Source organism: Choloepus didactylus, chromosome 20 (assembly GCF_015220235.1).
Source record: "Choloepus didactylus isolate mChoDid1 chromosome 20, mChoDid1.pri, whole genome shotgun sequence".
Lineage (NCBI taxonomy): Eukaryota > Metazoa > Chordata > Mammalia > Pilosa > Megalonychidae > Choloepus > Choloepus didactylus.
The window spans coordinates 8,140,541-8,166,562 of record NC_051326.1 but is presented as its reverse complement, the minus strand read 5'-3'; the positions used below and the strand labels follow the sequence as shown (position 1 = coordinate 8,166,562).

Sequence of the window (26,022 nt, the reverse complement as noted above, 5' to 3'; positions counted from 1 at the left end):
AAAGAGTTTTCCTGGAATACAGGAGATCCCCTAGGGCATCTCTTAGTACTACCATGTCCTGTGATTAAAGTCAATGGAAATCTTCAACAACCCAATCCAGGCAGGACTACCAATGGCCAAGAAACTTCAGGAATGAAGGTTTGGGTCACCCCACCAGGCAAAGAACCACGGCCAATCATAGTACTCGCTGAGGGTAAAGGGAACATGGAACGGGTAGTGGAAGAACATAGTGATAAATATGAACTACGATGGCAGGACCAATTACAGAAACGAGCACTATGATGGCATGAATATTTCCCCCTTGTTTTGTTATTAGTATGTTTGTATTTGTCTGTAAAGCAAATACCTTTGTTTCTCCTCTATCGTATCCCCTTATCACATCAAAGAAGCTGTGTTGTTCACTTTGCAGTATTTAAGTTAAAGGAAATCAAGTTTAAGATTTAATGTCACCCAAGGACTCACACCCTATTCTGGAGAGATTTAGTGCATTTCCTGTTATACGCAGGACAGCTGAGTATTGTTAGGTAAAATATACGTTATTATTAGAGATAAAGTATGGTTTAAGGTGATGTGTTTAACTGCCAATTGACAAGGGGTGGACTGTGATGGTTAGGTTCATGTGTCAACTTGGCCAGGTGAAAGGGTCCAGGTGTCTGGTCAAGCAAGCACTGGCATAACCATTACTGCAAGGACATTTGTGGCTGGTTAATAAACCAGAAGACTGGTTTATTAAATCATCAATTGGCTGCAGTTTTGACTGATTATATCAACAAAGGGTGTGTCTTCTGCAATGAGACAATTCAATCAGCTGGATTTAATCCAATCAGTTGAAGACTCTTAAGGGAAAAAGATAGAGGACCTTTATTACTTCTGCTAGCCAGTGAAGTGTTTCCTGAGAAATTCATCGAACATCTTCATTGGAGTTGCCAATTTGCTGCCTGGCGTACAGAATTTGGATTCGTGCATACCCACATTTGCATGAGACACTTTTATAAAATCTTATATTTATAGATATCTCTTGTTGAGTCTTTTTCCCTTGGGAACCCTAACTAATACAGGGGTTACAAACATATTTCAGCAGCTAGGCAAACACACACATGGAGTCTCAAGTAATGCTTTATTGTAATTTTTAACCACCCCAAACAAAATTTCTGTATAATACAGTATCTCCCTACTCTCACCTGTCCCTGGTAACCTCTAATCTACTTTCTGACTCTATGGATTTGCCTATTCTAGGTTATTTCATATAAGTGGAATCATATTCTACTTGTTCTTTTCTGTGTGGCTTATTTCACTTAGCATAATTTCAAGGTTCGTACATGTTGTGGTACGTGTCAAAACTTTTTTATGGCGGAATGATATTCCATTGAATGTATATAACACATTTTGTTTATCCTTTCATGTGTTCACTTGTTTTCACCTTTTGATTATTGTGAATAATGCTGCTATGAACACTGGCATACATGTATCTTAGCCCCTGTTTTCAATTCTTTTGAGTATAAAACTATGAGTAGAATCCCTGGTCACATGGAAATTCTTTATTTAACTTTCTGAGGAAATGCCATATTGTTTTCCAAAGTGGCTACACAACTTCACTTTCCCACGAGTATTATATGATGGTTCCAATTTATCTACATTCTTGCCAACACTAGTTATTTTCCACTTTATGGATTATAGTCATCCTAGTAGGTGTGAAGTGGAATATCATTGTGGTTTTGATTTGCATTTTCCTACTCCCTCATGATGCTTAGCATCTCTTCCTATGCTTACTGGCCATTCGTATGTCTTCTTTGGAGAAATGTCTCTTCAAGTCCTTCGGCCAACTTTTAAATGCATTGTTTGTGTTTTTGTTGTTGGGTTGTAGGTCTTATAGCTTTTTATATATTGAGTGTTCCTTACTGTTAAACATTCCTTCCTAACTTCCAATTAACCATCCACTCTTGTTTGAATTTGGCCTCCCCAAAGAGGTCTGGCCTTTTTCCTGCATCCTGGGCATTAACCTCTATATTCTTAGAATTTCCCATGATGGGAGTCCTTGGTATTCATGGTGGGCCTTCTAGAATATACCTGATAATTTATGCTAATGAGATGAATCAGGGTAGTCTTAGGGTGGGGGCTGGCCACACCAGGAGGACCAACCATGTGATAAGAGGGTTGGGTCTTTGAGCCATGTCATATCAGCCCAATCTCCAGGAGGAAAGGGGCCTAGAGATTGAGTTCAACCCACATGGGCATTATTCAATCAACTGCACCTATGTAATGAGACCCCATAAAAACCTCAAGTGAGCTACACATCGATGTGTTGGGAAGGTGATGCTGTAACTGAGAAGTGAGGATTTGTGGGATGTTTATGATTACTGAATCATTATACAGATATTCCTTTTTTTAACTTTCTGGTGTATTAGAGCAGACGGAGGGAAATACCTGAAATCTCTGAACCGTAATCCAGCTGCCTTGATCTCTGATAATGATCATTCAGCCTTCATCTTGTGCCCCTGTGATTGTAAAAACCTCGTAACTGACCCTCACTTGTAACCATTTTATCTGGTTTTTTGACTTTGGGGTCTTGTGATCACTAAAGACCGCCCCTAGTGTTTTATTAATGAAGGGCCTTGGGTGAGCCCAGAACCAACCCACTCTGGCCTGTGGAGGGAAACATATTGAAACCTGCCCACAACAGAAAAGGAGGCAGGGGTAGGGGAGGGCTGGGAGAGGGCAGCCAAGTGTGTCCCTGACTTCCCCAAGGCAGACTGTTTGCTGATCCTACTCCAAAATTTTCTCCAAAAAAGCTCTGTATGTTAGGAAATGAAAATTATCCAAACAAACTCCATAACCCTATCTCTTCCCCCTCCTCATGCACAGCTAGGTATGCTCTCTAGAGATTCCCAACTAGTCACCCTCCCTGTCCCTTACCTGGTGCAGTCCTATAAAGGGAAAACAGGCCTTAAGAGCTGATCTAACTCTATGTTAGGAACACATGATTTAGAATATGAACTGATATTAAGGAAACCAGAGAACTTCCCTATCTTATCTTTCTCTTTACCATTTTTATTTATTGAATTTCTTACATCAAGACAGAATACTTGGTGCTGTAAATTAGAGTCACCTAGACAGTTTTTAAAAATGCCAAAGCCTCGGTCTCAGCCCTTATCAATTAAAGCAGAACATCTGGGGGTGGTAGCCAGGAGTCCGTAGCTTTTAAAGGACCCCAGGTGACTCCAAAGTGCAACAAAGTTTAGGAATCGCTGTCACAGTAGGTATGAATCTTTCTTCTCACCCTTATTGGCTGTGTAATCTTGGGCAAGTTACTTAACTTTTCAGTGGAGCTAAAGAATATAAAAGCACTCACCTCACAGAACTGTTGCTTTAAAGATGAACTGAGTCAAAATAAACAAAGTAACTGGATTCTAAAGAGTATATGTTTGCTGGGGGAATTATAGTCTACCAGTGGTGATATGTCATAATTTGAGTTAAATTGCTACTAGCCCACCCCATCCTTCAGCCCAGTTTAGTCTAACTATGGCCTCCCAGATAGGTTGCAAGTATTATATTTTAGTATTCAGGGTCCACAGACAATTCATTGATTCAGCCTTTGCCTACCGTGTGCCTGGGGCCAACCGACCCCACCTGCGTACATCATCTATGTTCAAGCATCAACAAAGGAGGGGTGGGGAAGGCAGCTGCTTGAGTGAGTCATCCAGGCTCAAGCATCAACAAAGGACGAAAAAGAGGATGGTAGAAAATAATAAAAATTACAAAAGGAACAAAAAAGTATAAAAGTAGAGTGTCCCAGGCCTCCCTTCACTATCTTCTTGTGAGAGTGCCTGCATGTCCTCTCATGTGTACTTAATACATTTTCTACCTGCTTGCTCCATCTGTGCTGTGCCCTTGAATTCTTTCTCGTCACGTGACCAAGAACCTAGGCGCTAAAATCCAGCCAACAGTGGGGGAGACAATCTGCAAATGAATATATAATTTCAGATTTTGCTCATTGTAACATGTCAATGCAATAACCTCTACTCTGAATTCACTTGGATCTGTGGCTAAGAATATACTTGGCAGAAGGAAGACTTTTCTGTTCTCTAAAAGGAAGTGTACTTTCCAAAGTCTTAAAGGATGTTAAACAAAGGGAAAAAATAAAGTCATGTGTTTCATACAAATACAAAATGTACATGTGTCAAAGACTTCATTTAACTCATTACTTAATGAAGGAACCAGTAAAATGTTAGAACCGGTTCAAAGAATTTAAAGTACCCACTTATATCGCTGAATCAGGAATGCCTACATGGAATTTACAAATAGATGCCATGTGGCTTTTTCCAATGCAGGGGTATTCGATTTACAGGTCTACAGACAAGACTTAACTACAATTTACAGAGTTGGAAATAACTCACAAGACAAAAGTCAAGAGCCTCCATGGACTCAGATAATGCCACACTGCCTAGTTTTCCACTGAAGACACCCAGACTTTTGGTCCATTTCAAAGCGCTTCACAATTTTTCCCTAAAAAATCATACTGATTATCTGTTAACACCTAGGAGTTCTTTCGCTTTTTCTTACTTTTATCTTCCTTAATCCTCCAGCCTCTTAGTTGCCTTAGACAGGGTAGGATAACACTTCTTTGCACCCACCCTGAAGCCTTCAGTGTAGGACAAAAATTTAACCCTTTAACCCACACCGTAGCACCGCCCCCTCGAGCACAAGCACCTCCCCTCGGTCACAGACCCCGCCCCACCCACAGGCTCCGCCCTCCGCCAGATCAATAATTGAGCTGCGCGCTCATGTCACGTGAGCAGCGCAAGTTCCGTGAGGCCTGCGAAACAGTAACGAGGCAAAGATGTCACTCAAGACACTCCTTCGTGCCCGCTTCCTGCCGCCCTTATCTCGCGTCTCCCTTGTCTCCTACATGCCTCTTTTCTTGCCGACATCATCTCGGACATAGGGAATTACGGGGCCACGCCCAACAAGAACCGCCCTAGGCCCCCGCCCGGCCCGCGCCCACCTCGTAACTGCGGTTGTAGAGCTGCGCGCGACGAGTTGCACTTCTAATTGGTCCTGAGGTCTTGTCAATCTCCAGTTTCTTCCAATCAGCGGTCCAGTCGACCCAACTTTCCTCCCAAACTGCTCTTCCATTGGCCTGTTGGCGGTGAAAGGCGGAGGAAGGGATAAGTGGAGTCTCGCGAGAGTCGCGTCCGGCACTCTGTGCGTAAGTGCGGCGGAGCTGGCCGGGCTGGGCCGGGGGCGGGTTTGGAGACGCGTCGTTGGGTTTCGGAGGCCGTGACGGGCCTGTCTGGGTTCAACCGCCGGTCAGAGAGCGTTTCCCAGGGGCCCGGCTAGGAGCGAGGACCGCGAGATTCCCGATGGTGTCCATGTCTTTTAAGCGGAGCCGCAGCGAGCGGTTCTACAGCACCCGGTGCTGCGGCTGTTGCCATGTCCGCACCGGGACCATCATCCTGGGGACCTGGTACATGGTAAGGGCGGCGGCGCGCTGCGCATGTGCGCGGGGTCGGGGGCGGAGGGTGGAGTGTGGAGGGGGCTGCGGAGATGCGCCTCTCCAGGGGGCTCCAACACCGGGCGAAGTCCAGGGACCCCGAGGGGAGGCGGGTGGGAGAGAAGGAACTTCCTTGGCAAGACTCGGAGGGAAAGCGGAGCTGGGAGGGTCCCGAGGCCTTGCGGGCTTGGGGAGGAGAGGGGCTGGGTTTTGGTGGGAAGGGCTGGGATTTACTCGGCTTCGGCTCTTTTTTCACTTTCCTTATTTGAAAGAGCCCTCTCCTCCACCGCCTCCCCCAGATGTTTCCCGGATCCGCCACCCCAAATGCTTAGGAGCGCACACGGATCCCCGGCAGCCCGTTTCCACGTTCTGTCTTCCCCGAAGGGAAGGCGAAAGGTGACTGTGGTTGGCCGACCTTGTTTTGTTACAGCATGTTTGTGATGTAGGCAGAAGAAAGGCCTCTTTTGTGAGGCCAGCAGTTCCCCTGGAGGCAAACCCTTTGCCAGAATTCATGACACTTGATCTGCCCTTTCCTTCCTCCCTTCCCATTAGACCGTCGCCCCGTCAGACCCGCCCGGTATTTAAGGGGCCTTTACTGAGGGTCTATTCTGGCCGCATATGCTAGTTCTTCCGGGGTGCCAGGATCTCTTCTGTGTCGTAGTCAAGGTCGAGAATGTTATGGAATGGCGGTTCACTGGGAATACTTCTGTAATTTCTTACCGCTAACTCCAGTATCCGGTGCACGTTGAAGCTGATTGTTGGTATGATGAATTTACTAAAGCTTTGACGCTTTGGCAAACTTCACCTATTGTGCCCTTGGCCACCTTAGCTAATAACGCGTGATTTTGTTGTTGGGGTGAGTTGGCCTTTGGGAGACTGAGTGGTTTTGATACTTCCTTATTTTGCAAAAGAGGGAAGAACTTGATCTTCTTTCCTTTTCTCTGTGCGCATTGCCTCCCCACCCAGTGTCTTGACGTCATTATTAACCATTTGGACCCGAGGAAAATCAACTTCAGTCAGGCGGATACTGTTTCCTGACCCACCCGAGGGGACTCCCTGACCTCCACATTATTCCTCAGTTCTGACCGCCCAGTGGTTTTTTTTACAATTTTGCTTTATACACGTACATTTTTAAAAACACTTGAGTGTGTAGGCTTATTTCCCTAATTCCTTTTCATTTTTCTTGTACTTTTATATTCAGAACTGTTACTTTATTGGTGTAATTATATCACATTTTCCCTTCAGATACCCACCTTTGTTCTGTACTGTTTCAACTGATTGGTAGCGTTGGGTGTCAGTCAGTCAGTGACAATTAGCTGCATTATATTTCTAACTTTTATTTCTTCATTTTGCTAAGGGGCTGGGTCTTCCAGTTTCTTTTGTTTATTGTTAGCTCCGGGTTTTCTGGTCTGTTAAGTGATTAACTCAAATGTCAGGGTCCTTGAACTTTACTTTTTACTCAAACTTGCTTTCTTCACCCCCAGAACATGATCTTCCCTCCTATGGAATTGAGAAATGCAGTTTATTAGCCTGGGACACTCACTGGAAACTTTGTGTTTTTCTCAGATCCTTTCTTCCATTCAGAGAACAAAGGATTTCTGACTCCTATTCAAGAAGAAAATAACCACCCTCCCTGTTCATCAATCCAAACGTAATTGGCTATATTTCTTTCCAGTCTGTCTTAGGCAGATTTTTTGATGCTCTAGGCTCAGCTCATAAAAATGAAAGGAATAGCAGAGCAAGTTGGGGGCTGTAAACAGAAAAACTCAAAATGCAAGGAGGGAAAACTTTAGTAGTAAAGGCGTCTGTTCTTGCAAAATAGGGAGTGAGGAGTTTAAATCTGTTCCCCACTTGAAGCACAAGATGTGAAAATGTTTCCATGCTTTAGTTTCGCAAGTTTAAAAAGATGCCATTGCTGTTTTCTTCCTTTGGTGGACCTTTCAGCCTAGTAGAACAGTTGTGAGGCGTTTGAATCCATTTAGAGATTTATTGATCATCTACAACCTAAAGGCTTCTTTGGTGGATGTACAGAACAGTAAATCACGGGTCCAGGTTCCATTTGCCTTTTGTGTTCCTCTCACCTGCTGTGCTAGTAGACTCTCAGCCATTTCTTTTGACCATGGCATCTGCTTCAAGATCTTTGTGGTATTTAAAGAACAGAGACAAGGGAAAAAGGGGAGATGATTGGTAACATTGATTCTAATTAGATTAAAAACTGGGAAAAGGCCATTGGTTTTGTTGGTTACAAGATCCTTGGTGGCTTTCAGAAGTGCAGCTTCAGTACAGCAGTAGCAACATAAAGGCACAGTCTCTGCCCTCCTGGGGGGCTTGTAGTAATTGGTAAATGAGACCACCTAGGCGGAAGAGTAGTGTGATGCCTCTGAACAAAGAGGACTTGTCCAAACTGTGCCTTTTGTTGCCTGTCTCTTTACTAAGACAGAAATAATAGAGGGGTGAGTGAGGTGGTATCCCTTCCTCACGACTCACCGTGTCAACGAACTTTTCCTCTGTCCCAGGTGAGGCACTCACACTGCCGGGCAGAATATTTCCGATTCTCTGCAAATTGCGTGGGCCAAGGCTTCCAACATTAGGATTCCCTTGGTGCTATTTGGAGACTGGGGGTTGGGTGGGGACAGGCGCGGGGTGCTCTGGCACAGGCACTCTCCACCAGGGACTCGGACACAGCCGCATTGCTTCCTGGCTGCTGCTTCTACTGCCTAGTGTTCAGGGGACTGAAATGCTGTATGCTGAAGTTAGAATTGTTTGGTATTAAATAGTGCTGTAGGAAATAGAACAGCCAGAGCCAGGGTAGGCTCTAGGGGCACCAGCCCTGAAGTGTGAGCCTTGGTGTTCTAGATTTGAAAGAAGCATGCCTGGTTAAAATGTTTAAGTAATATGAAATTTCAAAATGAACTCAAGTTTAAATTCTGTCGTTCCTAAAATTGTTTCTGTGTCATTTATTGAAAAATTTGAAGGCAAATGACTTTTTTTTCTGACTCTCATTCTTTTTTTAAAAATTTTTATTCAGTTATATTGAGATTATATTTACATACCATACAATCATCCACAGTGTACAATCGATTATTCACAGTACCATCATATAATTGTGCATTCATCACCACAATTTTTGACCATTTTTATTACTCAAAAAAAAAATTAAAATAAGACTAAAAATAAAAGTAAAAAAGAATTCCCAAAACATCCCATCTCCCTATCCCCCCCCATTATTCATTCAATTTTTGTTCCCATTTTTCTACTCCTCTGTCCACACACTGGATAAAGGGAATGTGAGCCACAAGGTTTTCACAGTCACACAGTCACACTGTGTAAGCCACATAGCTATATAGTCCTCTTCAAAAATCAAGGCCCCTGGGTTGCAGTTCAACAGTTTCAGGTATTTCCTTCTAGCTATACCAATATAGTAAAATCTGAAAAGCGATATCCATATAATGCATAAGAATAACCTCCAGAATGACCTCTCAACTCCATTTGAAATCTCTCAGCCACTGAAACTTTATTTTGTTTCATTTCTCTTCCCCCTTTTGGTAAAGAAGGCTTTCTCAATCCCATGATGCCAGGTCCAGGCTCATCCCCGGGAGTCATGTCCTGCGTTGCCAGGGAGATTTAACACCCCTGGGAGTCATGTGCCACGTAGTGGGGAGGGCAATGAGTTTATCTGCTGAGTTGGCTTAGAGAGAGAGACCACATCTGAGCAAAAAAAGTTGTTCTCTGGGGGTGACTCTTTGGCACAATCTTAAGTAGGCTTAGCCTCTCCTTTGCAGTAACAAGCTTCATAAGGGCAAGCCCCAAGATCTAGGGGTCGGTCTTCTGAATTGGTAGTTCCCAATGCTTGTGAGAATATCATTAATTTCCCAGGTGGGGAAGTTTAATATTTCCACATTTTCCCCCAGACCCTCAAGGGGGCTTTGCAAATACATTTTTATTCTCTGCCCAGATTACTTTGGGATGTATCAGGGCTTCATGCTAACCTGTACAAACCAACCAGATCTCACCCCCTATTCAAGGTTCCATGTAATTATGGTGTTTGAATAAACTGGCCATACAAGTTAAATTATATAGTGTACTACAGAAAATACAGATTTTGCGCCAAATAAGCATTTCCTCTGTTGGTCTCACACAGAAGTTGAAGTTTTAAAACATCGTCAGTTTCATCCCTTACCCTTTAGTCTGATTGAAGGCAAATGATTTTAAAATAACAATTTCTTATGTGGTGTAAACCCACATGTTTATTGAAGGATTAAATAACTATACCTTGTTTATAGTTCAGAGTTAGTAACTTTACCCAGAGAAATTGTTTTGTCTTCTGTGCCTTTACATAGGCTATTCCTTCTCTGTGGAATCCCCTTCTCCTCCCAAGATACTTTTAAAAAACTTTTTTTTAAGGGAATTAGCAAACATACAAAAGTAGATAAACGGTAATAAAAAAAGGCTTCAACAATTTGCATTTTCCCATTTCCTAGGCATTTTTAAAGTGCTTAGCTGAAATGTTTTCTTAGTGAAGCTTCCCTTAATCTGCAGGCAGAGGGATTTGGTTTCCTCGCTGAGTAGCTGCAAGGGTTTCTACTTGCCTTTCATATCGTACTTATTAAAACAGTGGTATGATTATCTTTTTTTCTTGTTTTTCTCCCCCATGAGATATCCTCCTTGAGGGAGTAAGTGCATAGTAGCTCACTTACTAATTAGAACATTTTTGATGTTTGTTAGACATTTGTTGAATAAATTGCCATTAAAAAACAGTAGGAATAAGTCAGTTGTAACTGCACATGACAGTAAACGACAACAAAAATCTATAGGAAAAATTTTTAAGATATTCAGCCAGTTTTGATCTTTATCTGGCTGCAGTTCTTTGCTGATTGAGTTTTGTATATTTGTTCCTGTGTGGATGCCCTCCACCTGTTATCAGGGTGCACTGAAGCAAACACAGTTTTAATTATAGTCTCAGCAGATACTAGGTTGTCAGATAATCCATGGGAAAGCTAAAGAAGAATGATGTAAAATGCAGCCCACCCCTTGAGGAGTCTTCTGGGCTGATGTAGCAATGAAAAGGACAAGGCGAGGAGGCTTACTCTCAGGGGTAAGGTACTTCCGTGGATCTGATTCTGTTCCTTTCTAACAAGTAGACTCTAACATATCTGGTGTTCTTGGTTTTTTGTTTGTTTTTAGAAATAAAGTGACCTGTGTACCAGGAATATGTATCTACAACTTGATATTTTCAATGATTTTCCCACATTCATTTAAAACAGTTGTTGAAACACTTGTCAGTATTGCAGGGACCGTTTTTTGGTTGAATAAACTATCAGATCTTTAAATGAGTTATGAGATTCCAGTACTAACATAGTATACCCCTTGGTTTGAAAAGAAAAAAACATGCAGGTTGGGGTTCATAGGATGTTATTTTAGTTATTATCCTTAAATTTTATGAAGTGTGCGTAAGACTTTCAAAATAGTGCACAGCACCTTGTTTGACCCACTGTGCAGCAACCCCGCATCCAGTGGCGTGCCTGTTGACAGTGCTGTCGTGGTGTTTGCGCATACTCTCCCTTTCCATGGTACTAGTTTAGAAGTCAGTCTATTTTTTTTTAATAGAGCAGTTGTAGGTTTAGAGAATAATTGTGCATGAAGTACAGAGTTCCCATATATATCCCCTCTCACGCATAGTTTTCCCAGTTAGTACTTTGCATTAGTCTGGTAAGTGTTACAGTTGATTCAACAGTAACATTATAATTGTACTGTTAACTAGGTCCATAGTTTACATTAGGGTTAATTCTTTGTATTGGACAGTTCTGTGGTGGTTTCTTTTTTTTTTTCCGCTCCTGGTAACATACAGAACTAAAATTTCTCGTGTTAACTACTTTCAAACATAAAATTCACTGGCGTTAATTACATTCACCATGTTGTGCTACCATCTGTCATCCATTACCAAAACTTTTCCATCACCCCAAACAGAAACTCTGTACCAGTTAAGCATAACTCCCATTCCCTGCCCCCAACCTCAGTGCCTGGTAACCTGTATTCTAGCTTCTGGCTCTGAATTTTCATATTCTAATTATTACATATAAGTGAGGTCATACAATGTTTGTCCTTTTGTATCTGGCTTATTTCACTCAACATGATGTCTTCAAGGTTCATCTGTGCTGTAGCATGTATTAGAACTTCATTCCTTTTTATGGCTGAATAATATGCCATTGTAGGTATGTACCACATTTTGATTATCCATACATCTGATTATGGCCCCTTGGGTTGCTTCCACCTTTTGGCAATTGTGAATAATGCTGTGAACATCAGTGGGCAAATATGTTTTCAGCCCCTGCTTTTCAGTTCTTTGGGGCATAAACCTAGAAGTGGGATTTCTGGGTCATATGGTAAGTCTGTACTTTTTAGGAACTGCCCAACTGTCTCCCACAGTGGCTGACCATTTTACATTCCCACCAACAATGAATGAGTGTTCCTATCTCCACATCATCTTTAACACTTGTAATTTGCCATTTTTAATTTGTGTTTTCCTAATAGCTGATGATGTCGAGCATCTTTTCATGTGGTTTTTGGCCATGTGTGTATTTGGAGAACTGTCTGTTCAAATACTTTATCCATTTTTAATTGGACTGTGTGTCTTTTTGTTGTCAAGTTGTAGGATTTCCTGGAGAACAATCTGTGTGCACTTGAGAAGAATGCATGTTCTCTTGATGGGTGCAGTGTTCTGTATATGTCTTGTTAGATCTGGTTTATAATATAGTTCAAGTTCTCTGTTTCCGTATTGATCTTCTTTCTAGATATTTTATCTGTTATTGAAAGTGGTGTATTGAAGTCTCCTACTATTAATGTAGAATCATCTCTATTTCTTCAAATCTGTCAATATTTGCTTCACATATTTTGGGGCTCTGCTCTTTTTGTGCACATATATTTATAATTATTATGTATTCTTGTGAATTGACCCCTTTATCCATACATAATTTCCTTTTCTATCCCTTATAACAGCTTTGGACTTGAAGTCTGTTTTATCTAGTCTTAGTATAGCTGCCCCAGCTCTTTTTTGGTTACTGTTTGCATGGAAATTTTTTTTTTTTTTTTTTTAACATTTCCCCTTTTCACTTTCATCCTACTTGTGTCTTTGAATTTAAGGTGAGTCTTTTGTAAACAGCATATAGTTAGGTCATGCTTTTTTCTTTTCTGCCAGTCTCTGCCTGTTGAATGTAGAGTTTAATCCATTTATATTTATAGTAACTACTGATAATGCAGGAGTTTCTTCTGCCATTTTTCTATTTGGTTTTTATAAATCTTATACCTTTTATGTCCTTCAGTTCTTCCATTAATGCTTACTTCCATATTTGGATTTTTGTAGTGAACCGTTTTGAGTCCTTTCTCGTTTCCTTTGTGTTTATCATTCAGTATTTTCTTTGTGGTTACAACTTGGGCCTAAATTTAACATCCTGTATCTATAACAGTCACGATTGATTTGATACCAGTTTAACTTCACTAGCATATACATGTGCTCCCCTACCTTTTTTTGTACTTGTTACAAGTTATATATTTATACATTGCATGTCCCTCACCATAGATTTGTCATTACTTTTTGTGCATTTGCATTTTAATACCTGTAAGAAATAAAAAAAAGTGGAATTACATACCTAAAATACATTCAACAGTACTAGTGTTTATAATTACCTTGTGGTTACCTTTACAGGCTTCTTTATTTCTAAAATGCACAGTTCTCATATACCTCCTCATGTAACACAGTTTTCCCAGTTATTAATACTTCGCATTAGTGTGGTGCTTTTGTTACAGTTGATGAAACAATACTATAAGTTTTCTATTAACCATAGTCCATAGTTTACATTAGCATTCACAGTTTTCATTATACAATCCTAGGGTTTTTTAAAATTTTATTTTAGTAATACACACACACACACACACACACACACACACACACACACACACCTAACTTCAAACATTCCCCCTTTTAACCACATTCAAATAAATAATTCATTGGAGTTACATTCACAGTGTTGTACTGTCATCTCCACTGTCCATTACCAAAACTTTTCCATCACCCCACACAGAACCTCTGTACTAATTAAGCGTTAACTTTTCATTCCTCACCCCTGCTTTGGCTCCTGGTAACTTGTAGTCTTATTTCTGACTCTGTTTCTCCCTCATTTTTGACAGTCTCGTCAAATATAAAATTCTCGATTGGGAATTATTTTTTTCGGCAATTTAAATATCCCAGTGCCTTCTTCCTTTCATGGTTTCTGGTGAGAAATCAGAACTTAATCTTACTGGAGCTCCCTTGTACATGACATGCTGCTTTTTTCTTGAAGCTTTCAGAATTCTCTTTGTCTTTGGCATTAGAGGGTGACTGTAAGGTGTTTGAGTGTGGTTCCCTTTGAGGTTATCTTGTTTGAATTTGTTGGGCATCTGAATGTGTTCATCATTCATGTCTTAAGTTAAATTTGGGAACTTTCTGCCATTATTGCTTTTAATATTCCTTCTGCTTCTTTCTTCTCCACCTAGGACTCCTGTAATACATGCATTTTTATGCTTCATAGTGTCCCACAGGTCTCTTAGGGTCTGTTCATTTTTTTTCTTTCTGTTCCTCATCCTGAATAATTTCATTTGTCTTGGAGTTCACTGACTCTCTCTTCTGCCAGCTCCAATCTGTTGTGGAAACCTTCTAGGAAAATTTTTATTTCAGTTATTGTGGTCTTCAGCTCTAGTATTTCTGGTTCCTTGTGTGTGTATGTGTCTGTAATTTCTATCTCTTTAGTGAGATTCTCTTTTTGTTTATTTGTTGCTTTCCTCATATCCTTTAGTTTTTCTCTTCATGTTTTCTTTTAGTTTTTTGAGCATATTGAAGATCACCTTTTTTTTTTCCTTTTAAATTAGAGAAGTTCTGGGATTACAGGAAAATCATGCTGATCACTTTTTCAAGTGTTTGTCTGGTGTGTTCAATGTCTTGTCTACTTCCTTGTTGGTTTCTGAAGTTTCATCTTTTTTCTTTGAATGGGCCACCATTTCTTGTTTCTTTGTCTGCCTTGTAATGTTTTCATTTGTCAGTTTTAATATTTAATGTATTAATTCTGAACCATAGTCCCTGCACTGTCTGTTCCTTAAGTTTGTGTCCGGCTAGTGACAAGACAGAGATTTTCTGGCTTAGAGTGCCAGGAGCTAACAACCATAAAACAGTGCAGAAACCGCTTTCCACAGTCCTTGCAGTTGTTGGCTCTGCTGGTGCTCTCCTGAGTTGAGCTCTCCATTCATGATCAGCCTGCAGTGAAAGAGCAGGATCGTCTCTGTCTTTTCTGAGCCTGTGTCTTGTCCTGGATTTGTGCCCCTGGCTTTAGGAATTCCCTGTTTACAGAAATTGGGATACCCCCTGTAGTCCCTATGAAATAAACTTTCTCCCCTTCCCGGGAACTCTACTGTATGACTTAAAGTAGATAATCCTTTGCCCCGGGCCGCTTGGAATTAATTGTTTCTTGAGCTGCTTTAGCTGTCTGCAAGCTGCTTCTTCCTGCAGGGCACATTTCCTGGCTCAGCCTTTCAGTCTGTCACTTGAGAGATTGATGCTGACTTACAGGCATCCTGGTATGCACGTAGGGGTTACTCTGCTTCCCACAATGATAGCACAGGGAGGGAACAGCTAGGGTGTCACAAGTGTCTCCTACTGCTTTTAAGTTGTGTTTTCTTGATTTAGTTCTTGGCCAATTACTACAACCCATTATCTGATTTCCAGAAGTCTGAGGAAGATGGTTCTCCCAGTTTTTCCTAATTGTTCAAAGATTCTGTGGGGGAACTGAACCCTGGAGCATCTTTGGCTGCCATCTTGTTTGACCAGAAGTCCTCATATATTTTCTTGGAAAGGTAGATTTGTGTTAACTTCCCTTACTGAATATAGTGAAAAAGGGAGGGAAAAAATATCTCAGGAGTAAATATTCTGAAATAGTTTTTTATGTTCAGATATTTTTTACATTGCAGAACTGTGAAGTTAAATTTATAGTTCCTACATGGAACTTAGTAGGTACACCAACTGTAATCAAAAGTAAATAGCACAGGCGCCAGGGTTGCCATGAGGGTTTTGTAGGCCCCGCAGGGAGACTTGTGCTTGCTCAGGTGGCATGTCAGGGATAATGGCGGAAGGAGGTAATCGCAGCACCAGCCAGCTGGCTGCAGAGACCGCAGGCCTGGAGGAGCAGCTGCTAGGAGTGGGGAAGTGATGCTGATGCTGATCAAGTCCTCCATGGGAGAGAGCCTGGTTTCTGCCTGCCATCATGGGCGCAGTGTCTTTGGTGTTTCTAACTCACTATTATCTGAATCCATCTCTTTTGTCTGGTGTTTCCTGTTTTGTTATGTTTTTGTGCTTGGCTGACTACCTTGTTCCCCTTCTGGCGCCCAGAATTTTTGGCTCCAATAAATGAACCATTGAGCAATAACAGCAAAGAGTCCATGAAATTTGCAGCAATCTGATTAAAACTCAACGAAGAGTTGTGGGCTGGTGGAAATGCTGCTTCATACTAAAGTAAGAAAAGCCAAAAATGTACTTCATGGCCATGATCATTGGTCTTGCTGTGGTTGTGTGGATGGGATGGCAAGTCCACGACCTTTTTCTCACTTGCCTGATAGTGACTTCCTTACTGTTGCTTCCTGGACTCAGCCAACATGGAATTATTTCAGAGTACGTCAGAATGGCCAAAAGGGAGATAAACACGCTTCTCAAACGTGGAGAAAGAAAAATGAATAATGCATCCTGTTCATTGTGATTAATGGAATATCATTGTCCCTCGGAACAGTTTCCGCTCTGCCATCTATGTACTAAAATGTCACAGAGGTAGCCCTCTGCTCTCCGTTGTTCTGACCTTCGTTACTAGAAATTCAGACTTGTCAAGTAGGGCTTTATGCATAGTGTCTTCATGTCAAAAATAGCAGGGTCCATTCTCATCCGTTGACCTTACATGGACAACTCCTTAGTAAGTACTGACTTGTATTGATTTTTCTTACCCAAGGTTAATTGAATTCTTATTTTTAGGCAACTTCCTTTAAAATAATATAGTGGTGAACTTTACCCTTTAGTCCATTTAATGGTGACTTTTGGGAGTTGTTTGAATTCATTTTCACTTTAGCTGGATGCAAGGTAGTGGTCTGTGGCTACAGGAAGCTGGTTCAACAGTCGGTTTACAAAAACCATCTGGCTTCGTGAATACGGAGAACAATTTTACCACTTTCAACGAAGAGGCCAATTAAGATGCTTCCTCATTCTGTTTCCTTATTGTGGGTGAAAAATCCCCGTGGAATAAACTGAAGCTAATTCCATGCCCTAGTGTGTGTTAGTGTCTCCCTGGTGCAGAACTTAGCAATTTTTAGGAAACATTGATCCTTTCTCCCAAGCAGGGAATCTTGACAGCTTAGAGCTCTGGTTCCCTTGTGCTTAGAGTTCAATTTAGTAAATCCTTAGAGGCTATTTTTTAAAAATTCAATTTTATCGAGATGTATTCACATACCATACAGTCATCCATGGTGTACAATGAATTGTTCACAGTACCATTATATAGTTGTGCATTCATCACCACAATCAGTTTTTGAACATTTTCATTACCACACACACAAAAAGAATAAATAAAAGTTAAAGTAAAAAAGAACACCCAAAACATCCCATACCCCCATCCTTCCCTATTATTCATTTACTTTTTGTCCTCGTTTTTCTATTCATCTGTCCATACACTGTATAAAGGGAGTGGAAGCCACACTGTTTCATAATCACATGATCGTACAGTGTAATCTGTATAGTTACATAATTGTCTTCAAGAATAAAGGCTGTTGGGTTGCAGTTCAGCAATTTCAGGTATTTCCTTCTAGCTATTCCAGTACACTAAAAATTAAAAAGGGTTATCTATGTAATGCATAAGAATAACCTCCAGAATGACCTCTCAGCTCCATTTGAGATCTCTCAGCCACTGAAACTTTATTTTGTTTATTTCTCTTCCCCATTTTGGTCCAAGAAGGCTTTCTCAATCCCATGATGCCAGGGCCAGGCTCATCCCTGCAAGCCATGTCCCGTGTTGCCCGGGAGATTCACACCCCTGAGAGTGATGTCCCACCTGGGGGGAGGCCAGTGAGTTTACCTGTAAAGTTGGCTTAGAGAGAGAGAGGCCACAATTGAGCAACAGAAATCATTTTGAAGGTGACTCATAGGCACAATTTTTTTTTTTTGAAAGAAAAATATTTTTATTTCATTCTTAAATACCCCAGATTACTTACTAATGGTATCTGTGTGCCTGAGGCAACACGGTTTCTCAAATCTCGAAATAAGATTGGATACTGCCACACACTCGTTTTCTGTTCCACATTAATTGTGGTGCTGTGTTTATATTTTATTCACAGCAACCGCTGTATCTTCCCCTTTTCAGAGACATGTCATTGAAAGGAATGTAGTGTGATCTAATGTTGAATCCACAAGCTGCTTTAAGCTAGTAGTTCATGCAGGTTTTTTTAAATTCAGTTTTGCTGAGAGATTTTCACATATCATATAGTCATCTGTGGTGTGCAGTCACTTGTACCATCATATAGATGGGCATTCATCACCCCGATCTATTTTTTTAGCATTTTCTTTATACTAGAAAAAGTAAAAATAAGAATAACATAAAAGTAAAAAAGAACACCCAAATCATCCCTTCCCTCCCTATTTTTCATTTAGTTTTTGTCCCCATTTCTCTACTCATCCATCCATAATACACTGGATAAAGGGAGTGTGATCCACAAGGTTTTCACCGTCACACTGTCACCCCTTGTAAGCTACATTGTTACACAATCGTCTTCAAGAGTCAAGGCTACTGGGTTGGAGTTTGGTAGTTTCAGGTATTTACTTCTAGCTATTCCAATACATTAAAACCTAAGAAGGGTTATCTATATAGTGTATTAAGAGTGCCCACCAGAGTGACTCTGGACTCCATTTGGAATCTCTCAGCCACTGAAACTTTATTTTGTTTCATTTCACATCCCTCTTTTGGTCAAGAAGATGTTCTCAACCCCATGATGTTGGGTCCAGATTCATCCCCAGGAGTCATGTTCTGCATTGCCAGGGAGATTTACATCCCTGGGAGTCAGGTCCCATGTAGGGGAGAGGGCAATGAGTTCACGTGTCTTAGGCACAGTTTTAAGTAGGCTTGGCCTCTCCTTTATAGTAACAAACTTCATAAGGGCAAGCCCCAAGATTGAGCTATTGCCCTCTAAATTGATAGCCCCCAATGCTTGTAAGAATATCATTAATTCCCCAGGTAGGGAAATTTAATTTTTCCACATTTTCCCCCAGTCCCTTAAGGGGGTTTTGCAAATACATTTTTATTTTCTGCCCAAATTACTCTAGGATGTTTCGGGGCTTCACACTAACCTGTACAAACCAATCAGATTTCACTCCCTAGTCAACGTTCCATGTAATTATGTTGTTTCAATAAACTGACCTTGTAAGTTAAATTATGTAGTATGTTACAAAAAATACTGATTTTGCACCTAATAAACATCTCTTCCTTTGGTCTCACACAGAAGTTGAAGTTTTTAAAACCATCAGTATTGTCCTTTACCCTTTAGTCTGATTGACCTTATTCCTAACCAAGTCCAGTTTGTTCATATCTCTTAGAGGCTTTTTAATAGCAGACTTCCAAAAGATTGTATCTTAAATTTTAACATAGTTTTAATTTCAGATTTTCAGCCGACTGAAACTGAAGTACATGGCATGTCAGACTCAGGTCTCTGACCTTCACTCCAGGAGCAGCCAACAAAGAACAGAGGTCTTGCTGTGTTAGTCAGGATTCGTTTCAGTAGAAAATAATTGTATTCTCCTAATTTTTCAAGACCAGAATAAGCTCTCAGGGTAAACCTCAAAATTGTCATTGTATAGTCCCCGTGGGTTTAAGTAGGAGGTAGAGACGGAGACATCTGATTTTTTTCCCAGATCTTCTCTGAAGACTGCAAGGGCTGTTGTTGGAACAGACTTGCCATGATGGTAGTTTGGCCTCTGATCTACAAAGGTTTGTGACTCCTTGGAAAGCTTCTTACAATCGTTCTCTCCTTTTTAGTAGCTAGCATTTTGGAGTAGTTGAAATCTGTAGGAGTGAACCTCTGAGGGCCAAAAATATTGTGACATATTTGGGAACAATTCTTAGACTCTGATTACCTCGCTGTGATATAGTTTTGTGAATTGATTGCACAGATATTGTGAAACCTGGACCTTGTGGTTTATCTGTCCCTAAATAGGTGTTGTTTTTCCCCATCAGTGTTGCTGTGGACAGTGGCACACATGTAGCATATGTTTGGGTTTTTTTTAATGTTTCACACAAAAACTACCTTAATTTTACATGTGTTTTCTCAGTGTAAATAAGCCTGTCTTCCTATCTTGATCTTTTTTGAGGGTATGTGTTCTATTAACTACTTTTGCAGTTTTAATCCTGTATTCTTTCTTCTCCTTTGTTTTGTGGGAAAGAGGAAAAATTTAAAAAAGGTAGAATCTCAAAAAAAAAAAAAATAGTACAGGGTAGGTTCTCTGCTGAAACATAAGATCACAAGGCTGGACTTTACAGACTGATACTTTAAATGGTAATTTGGGATTCTCTTGGAATAGAATGAACTGAATGAAGATTTGAAAAATTGCTTGCACTTTTATTGAAGTAGCACAGGAATTTTATCATTTCTTGGTTCTTTTTTGAGGGGGGTGTCTATAATTTATTTGGTTTAATATTCAGGATACAATCCACCATGAAATGAAATTTGAAGTATAATTAATTCCAGAAGCAGGTAATAATGGATGAGTCTGTTACATATCCATGGAAGAGAAGAAAACAGATATTTATAGATCCTACATGTGACAAAAATGTTTAAGAAAGAATTATACTCCTACATATTTGTGGGTTGTTGTTCTCCTTCATTTAACAATTGGGTTTGCATGTTTTCTTGAAGAAGAGTTTACTGAATTGAGTTCAAACCTGATTTCCAGACACAAAATAGCAAAATATATGTCTCAGTAGATATATCCCCTTGTTCAGTAATTAATCTACCCAGTCATATCAGCTCATACGCATCCACCACATATGACCAAAACTCATTACAACAAAATTGGGCAACAAGAAAAATCAGCCTTCACTTGGGGATCCACTCTGCAAATAGGATCATTCTTTGTAAGTCCTGTTAATAGTTAGTGGGTAAGCTACCTTGCCTTTGAGTAGTGATGGGAAAAGGGCACTCTACTGAACATACTTATTTGGAGGGTAAAGTATACACATTTCATATCCTTAGTTGTTTCCTTTGGAAAGACCTTAAAATAGGAGTCGTCTAGGAATGGTTATAAGTAATCGTGACATGCTAAGAATCAGGGTGTTTTTAAAAGGACCGGATTTAGATCCTAGCTCTACCCATTATCAGCTCAGTAACTTAAGTGTTTAGATTTCTTTAGTTTCCCCATCTGTAAAGGGGATTTAGTAATATTTACTTCACGAAGTTATTGTGAGGAATATCTTCAGTAATACGTGAATGCATCTGGCATGTAGTATATCCTCACTAAATACTGGTCGAGTCTGAATTTGCTATTGGGACACTGTTTAGATCAGCTAACCTAAAAATCAGACCTGTTCTGCTTAGCTTAGGGTTTCTGTGAACTGACTTGAAAAACCTGATAAACTGATAAAAAAATGCATTTCATGTGTGTATTATTTGAAGTATTGCTGATAGGGCTCTAACATTCCTTAAAAATGTCAAATGCTTAGATGTTCACGAAGGCGAGGAGGGCAAGTTCTGTCAACCTTTGATAAGGAAGCCTGACTGCAGTCCTTGGTGAGATTTCTGTATTGAATCATAAAATCAGTGTTTATGAGCCCTAAAAAGAAGTGGTCCCCCCTGGGATCCTACAGGGCTTCACTAACGACTATCGGTATAATCAATTTCCTTTTACAAAAAATTTGTAACCCTGAAAAACTAGGGAAATTCACCAGAGAAGCTGGGATTTCAGCAATGTGTTTGAAAAAGTCTCAATAAAGGATTAGATTCACAGGTTGCTGATGGAGGTGGAGGGGCAGCCTGTGACCACTTTGTCCTTTGCGTGTTCTCTGATAGCGACTTAAATGGAGATACTGATTACATGCTGATTACATTTTCAAATATAAGAAGCTGAGATAGGCAGTAAATCTGTAGGGTGTCAGAATCCAGATCCAGAAAATCTTGACGGGAAAGAAAATAATAAGATGAAATTTGGTTGTAAATATGTAAGGGCTTGGGCTTGGGCACAAGTTCTGAATCCAGCTGTGCCAGATTCAGGCAGTAGCTTGGCAGGAGCAAGTGTGAAAAATAATGAGGGATTTTAGGGAGGTATATCTTAGGACATCTGAAAATATTATAAAGCCAGTGCAATTTCAGGATGCACTAATTGAAATTTGCTAGCTAGAATATGGGAATTGAGATTCTTTGTGTTCTGATCAGACTGATCTCACCTGCTTTTAGGAGGTGAGGTAATACTTACCTGTGGTATTGTGGTAAATTCTGGTCCTCTTTTTAACAGTGTTGACCAGACTAGAGTGTGCATATACAGGGTAGCAAAAAGGAAATAGGGAAGTGGATGGAAAACATGCTGGTAGATAGAAAAGTAAATTGGATGAGCTGTAGTTTTTTCAACCCTGAAACTAAGATTAGTATACAAATTAGTATGTGACCCTGAACACGAGCAGTTCGTATTGGTCCTTTATTTTAAATTTTGTGGTATTTTATTCTGTCGTATTAGTATTAGCAGAGTCAAGCCTCTTATCTCTGAAAGGGTGAATATTAAGTTTATACTTTAACTTCATGAAATACTTATTTTTAAGTTATTCTCTTAATGGTAATTGCATATTCTGTCTTACAGGTAGTCTAATATTTTACCTTTGATACTTCAAGTAAAACAATTTCAAGTATGGGCAGACATCTAAAGATTGTACTGAATACTGCTTCCTGATTTATAATAATGTAATTGATGAAATGTAATCTTTCACAGGTGGTAAACCTGTTGATGGCGATTTTGTTGACTGTGGAGGTGACTCACCCAAACTCAATGCCAGCTGTCAACATTCAGTATGAAGTCATTGGAAATTACTATTCATCTGAGAGAATGGCTGGTATGTTTTCAGTTGAAAAGAAAATATCTCTTACTAATAATATGTGCATACATCTTAGTTATTTAAAAGAGGATTGGCCAGATTATGTCTCAGTTGCTCTGCTTGCTGAGGCAGAAACACATTTTACCAGGTTTTCAAAGGTATACAGTGAGGACTACAACGGAGCATTTCTAGCTGGAACATGCACTGGCCTGCTAGAGACGTTTTGAGAAATAGACCTCGATGCTTGCTCGGGCACTGGGTAGGAGAGAGGGGAATAGGGAAGTACTGAAGAGCCATCAATCTCTGAGGAGCAGCTGACAAGTATAGTTGAGGACGGGAGATTTGCTCAGGGGTCCAACAGACTACTGCAGTAAAGTATAAAGTATGAATTACTTAATATTTGATATCTTTTGCCCAGAATCGCACTTACAAATATAATCCTCTTGTATAGATGGAGAAAGACTGGACAGCGGTGTTAAATGCAGAGTGACCTGAGGACAGTCACATTATCGCTTTTAAACCTATTCCTTGGTAGTATTTTTTATTGTTACTTCTATTTCTAAAACACAGGTCCAAAAAAATTCTAGTTGAAATTTTATGCTATAAATTGTGTTAGAAATTTAATATCTGAATAGAAATTCATGTGTTAACTTTTATATTGCAAGCCAAGTTGAGCTTTGTGGCTGTCATACATAGAAGTATGAAAACACGAAACATTGTTCACAATGTGTGGTGTTTTTAATTTTTGTTGCCAAATACGATAGAAAAAATAACAACATATTAGAAAGCCCTTTTGGCATTTGTTTGTTTTTGCTGGGTAGTCTTTAATTCAAAAACCAAAACCAAAAAGCAAATAAAACTTTGGTTATTAGTCACTTTTTGATATTTTCAAACATTTAAGCTGTGAAGTTTTAGTTAACCTGCTTTTGTCAACATTTTTCCTTCTTAATGTATATTTAATCTAAAACTAAGGTACAGAGAAAAGATGTATGATTGTGTTTGTTATCATGTTCTTGTTGATTATAATGGTACCAAAGCCCTTATTCCTAACAGAATACAGAAAGACTTAGTTCTTGGTCATAACAGTTTGTGTTTCTTTGCAAGTTGAAAATTGAATTTCCCATAAATCCAGTGTTATAGTGGCAAGTTAACTTCTGATCATTGGCTTGATGACCAATTAGAAATATGAGATTTGGGATTTGTTATTTTTAGCCAGCTGAACAGGATACGGCGGCAGTATATGAAACCCATGTGCAGAGTATGCAAGCTGTTTCTCAAATATGCATTTAACCTAATTTACATTCTCCTTGGGAAAATCCAGGTGGAATGGTGTGAGAAGGGCATGTGGGGGTTTGGGAAGACCGCTGTGGAGGCCCCTAAATGGTGGTGGTAGGGTACCTGGGGTTCATATCCGGGCATCTGCCCCTCATGTTTTGTTTGCTTTGTTGATTCACAGATTACTGGAGTGTCTGTTGTTCTGGGCAGCTCCATTTCCCCCCGCTCTCCTGATGGAATATCTTTGAACTGAACTTTAATTATTGTTTCAATACTTTAATAGAAATGGTCTTCCATAACACATTCTTAGAAACTGATTTTTTGAATTATAAACTTTGCTTTCAAGTTCAACGTATGTATCATGATTATTTCATATTTTTTTATATGAATTCTTCCATCTAAGTGGCATTTTACACACTGCAACAAAGAAGTCCTTTAAATTCTTTTTTTGTCTTCATTTTATTGAGATATATTCACATACCACGCAGTCATACAAAACAAATCGTACATTCGATTGTTCACAGTACCATTACATAGTTGTACATTCATCACCTAAATCAATCCCTGACACCTTCATTAGCACACACACAAAAATAACAAGAATAATAATTAGAGTGAAAAAGAGCAATTGAAGTAAAAAAGAACACTGGGTACCTTTGTCTGTTTGTTTGTTTGTTTGTTTCCTTCCCCTATTTTTCTACTCATCCATCCATAAACTAGACACTGGGGAGTGTGGTCCTTATGGCTTTCCAAATCCCATTGTCACCCCTCATAAGCTACATTTTTATACAATTGTTTTTGAGATTCATGGGTTCTGGGTTGTAGTTTGATAGTTTCAGGTATCCACCACCAGCTACCCCAATTCTTTAGAACCTAAAAAGGGTTGTCTAAAGTGTGCATAAGAGTGCCCACCAGAGTGACTGCTCGGCTCCTTTTGGAATCTCTCTGCCACTGAAGCTTATTTCATTTCCTTTCACATCCCCCTTTTGGTCAAGAAGATGTTCTCCGTCCCACGATGCCAGGTCTACATTCCTCCCCGGGAGTCATATTCCACGTTGCCAGGGAGATTCACTCCCCTGGGTGTCTGATCCCACGTAGTGGGGAGGGCAGTGATTTCACCTGCCAAGTTGGCTTAGCCAGAGAGAGAGGTCCACATCTGAGCAACAAAGAGGCATTCGGGAGGAGGCTCTTAGGCACAACCATAGGGAGGCCTAGCCTCTCCTTTGCAGCAACCGTCTTCCCAAGGGTAAATTCCGTGGTAGAGGGCTCAACCCATCAAATCACCAGTCCCCAATGTCTGTGCCTTTAAATTCTTAACATTTAGCTATCCTGTCTCCTCTAAGAAAATTTTAGAGAGCTATTCTTACTTAATAATGACATTTGTACTGCCCAGTAGTAAACTTTTATTTATCAAATAGTGTGCATATTCAAATAGCAGTTATTCCAGTCGTTCACCATTACCAGTGCCCTTCGGGTTCTTAATATTTATCCAGAGCCACAGAATCGACTACAGATTTGTGTGAAGAAACTCAACAAGTCAATTGTGGTTTAGTATTCTTTGAGATTTGCTTAGATGTTTTGCGAGAAAATTGATGAAAATGAATTAATAGAGAGATGGTACAATCCGAGAAAGAGTTGAGGAACGAAGGAGAAAATAGATCCGTAGCCCGAAGCCAAGGTGAAAGAATATACAGACAGATGAGGTTGGACATTATTGTTCGGGTGTTGGGGGAGGAAGAGGATGTTAATGGAGGAGCTTGAGTTTCGGGTTATGTTTTATCTAAGGCAAGGGTTGGCTTCTTTAGAAGTCTGTGTTTAATACATCTGTCTTTAAAGCAGATCCCAGCCTTTCCCTCCAGTTGAACTTTACTCATCTATCAAGACCCAACTTGAGTGTCATATCTTTTGTATTTTTTCCTGATGTTCCTAGGCAGATTGTTTCTGCCTCTGCTGCATCACTGGCCACATTGGATTGTAATCCTGTCTGCACATCTTCACACTGCTCATGTGCCACCCTAAAGAAGTGTCAGTGAATTTAACAAACAAGAGCTTCCTCAAGTGTTACCACTTAAAATGCTGAGACTTTATTTTTTTTTGTTTTGTTTTGTTTTAACCTTCTTGGTCTTAGATCTT

General features: G+C 40.1%; 1 protein-coding gene and 1 pseudogene across 1 annotated transcript in view; both read left to right on the top strand.

The window, feature by feature from the left end:
• Positions 1 to 5,205: 5,205 nt before the first annotated feature.
• LAPTM4A (lysosomal protein transmembrane 4 alpha) overlaps positions 5,206 to 26,022 on the top strand; it is a 34,394-nt gene continuing 13,577 nt past the window's right edge. The window contains exons 1-2 of the mRNA XM_037812829.1: positions 5,206 to 5,471; positions 22,512 to 22,632. Coding sequence (XP_037668757.1) covers positions 5,361 to 5,471; positions 22,512 to 22,632 — 232 coding nt within the window. The 5' untranslated portion in view covers positions 5,206 to 5,360. The remainder of the gene's footprint in view (positions 5,472 to 22,511; positions 22,633 to 26,022) is intronic.
• On the top strand, positions 14,318 to 17,067 carry LOC119516522 (annotated as a pseudogene).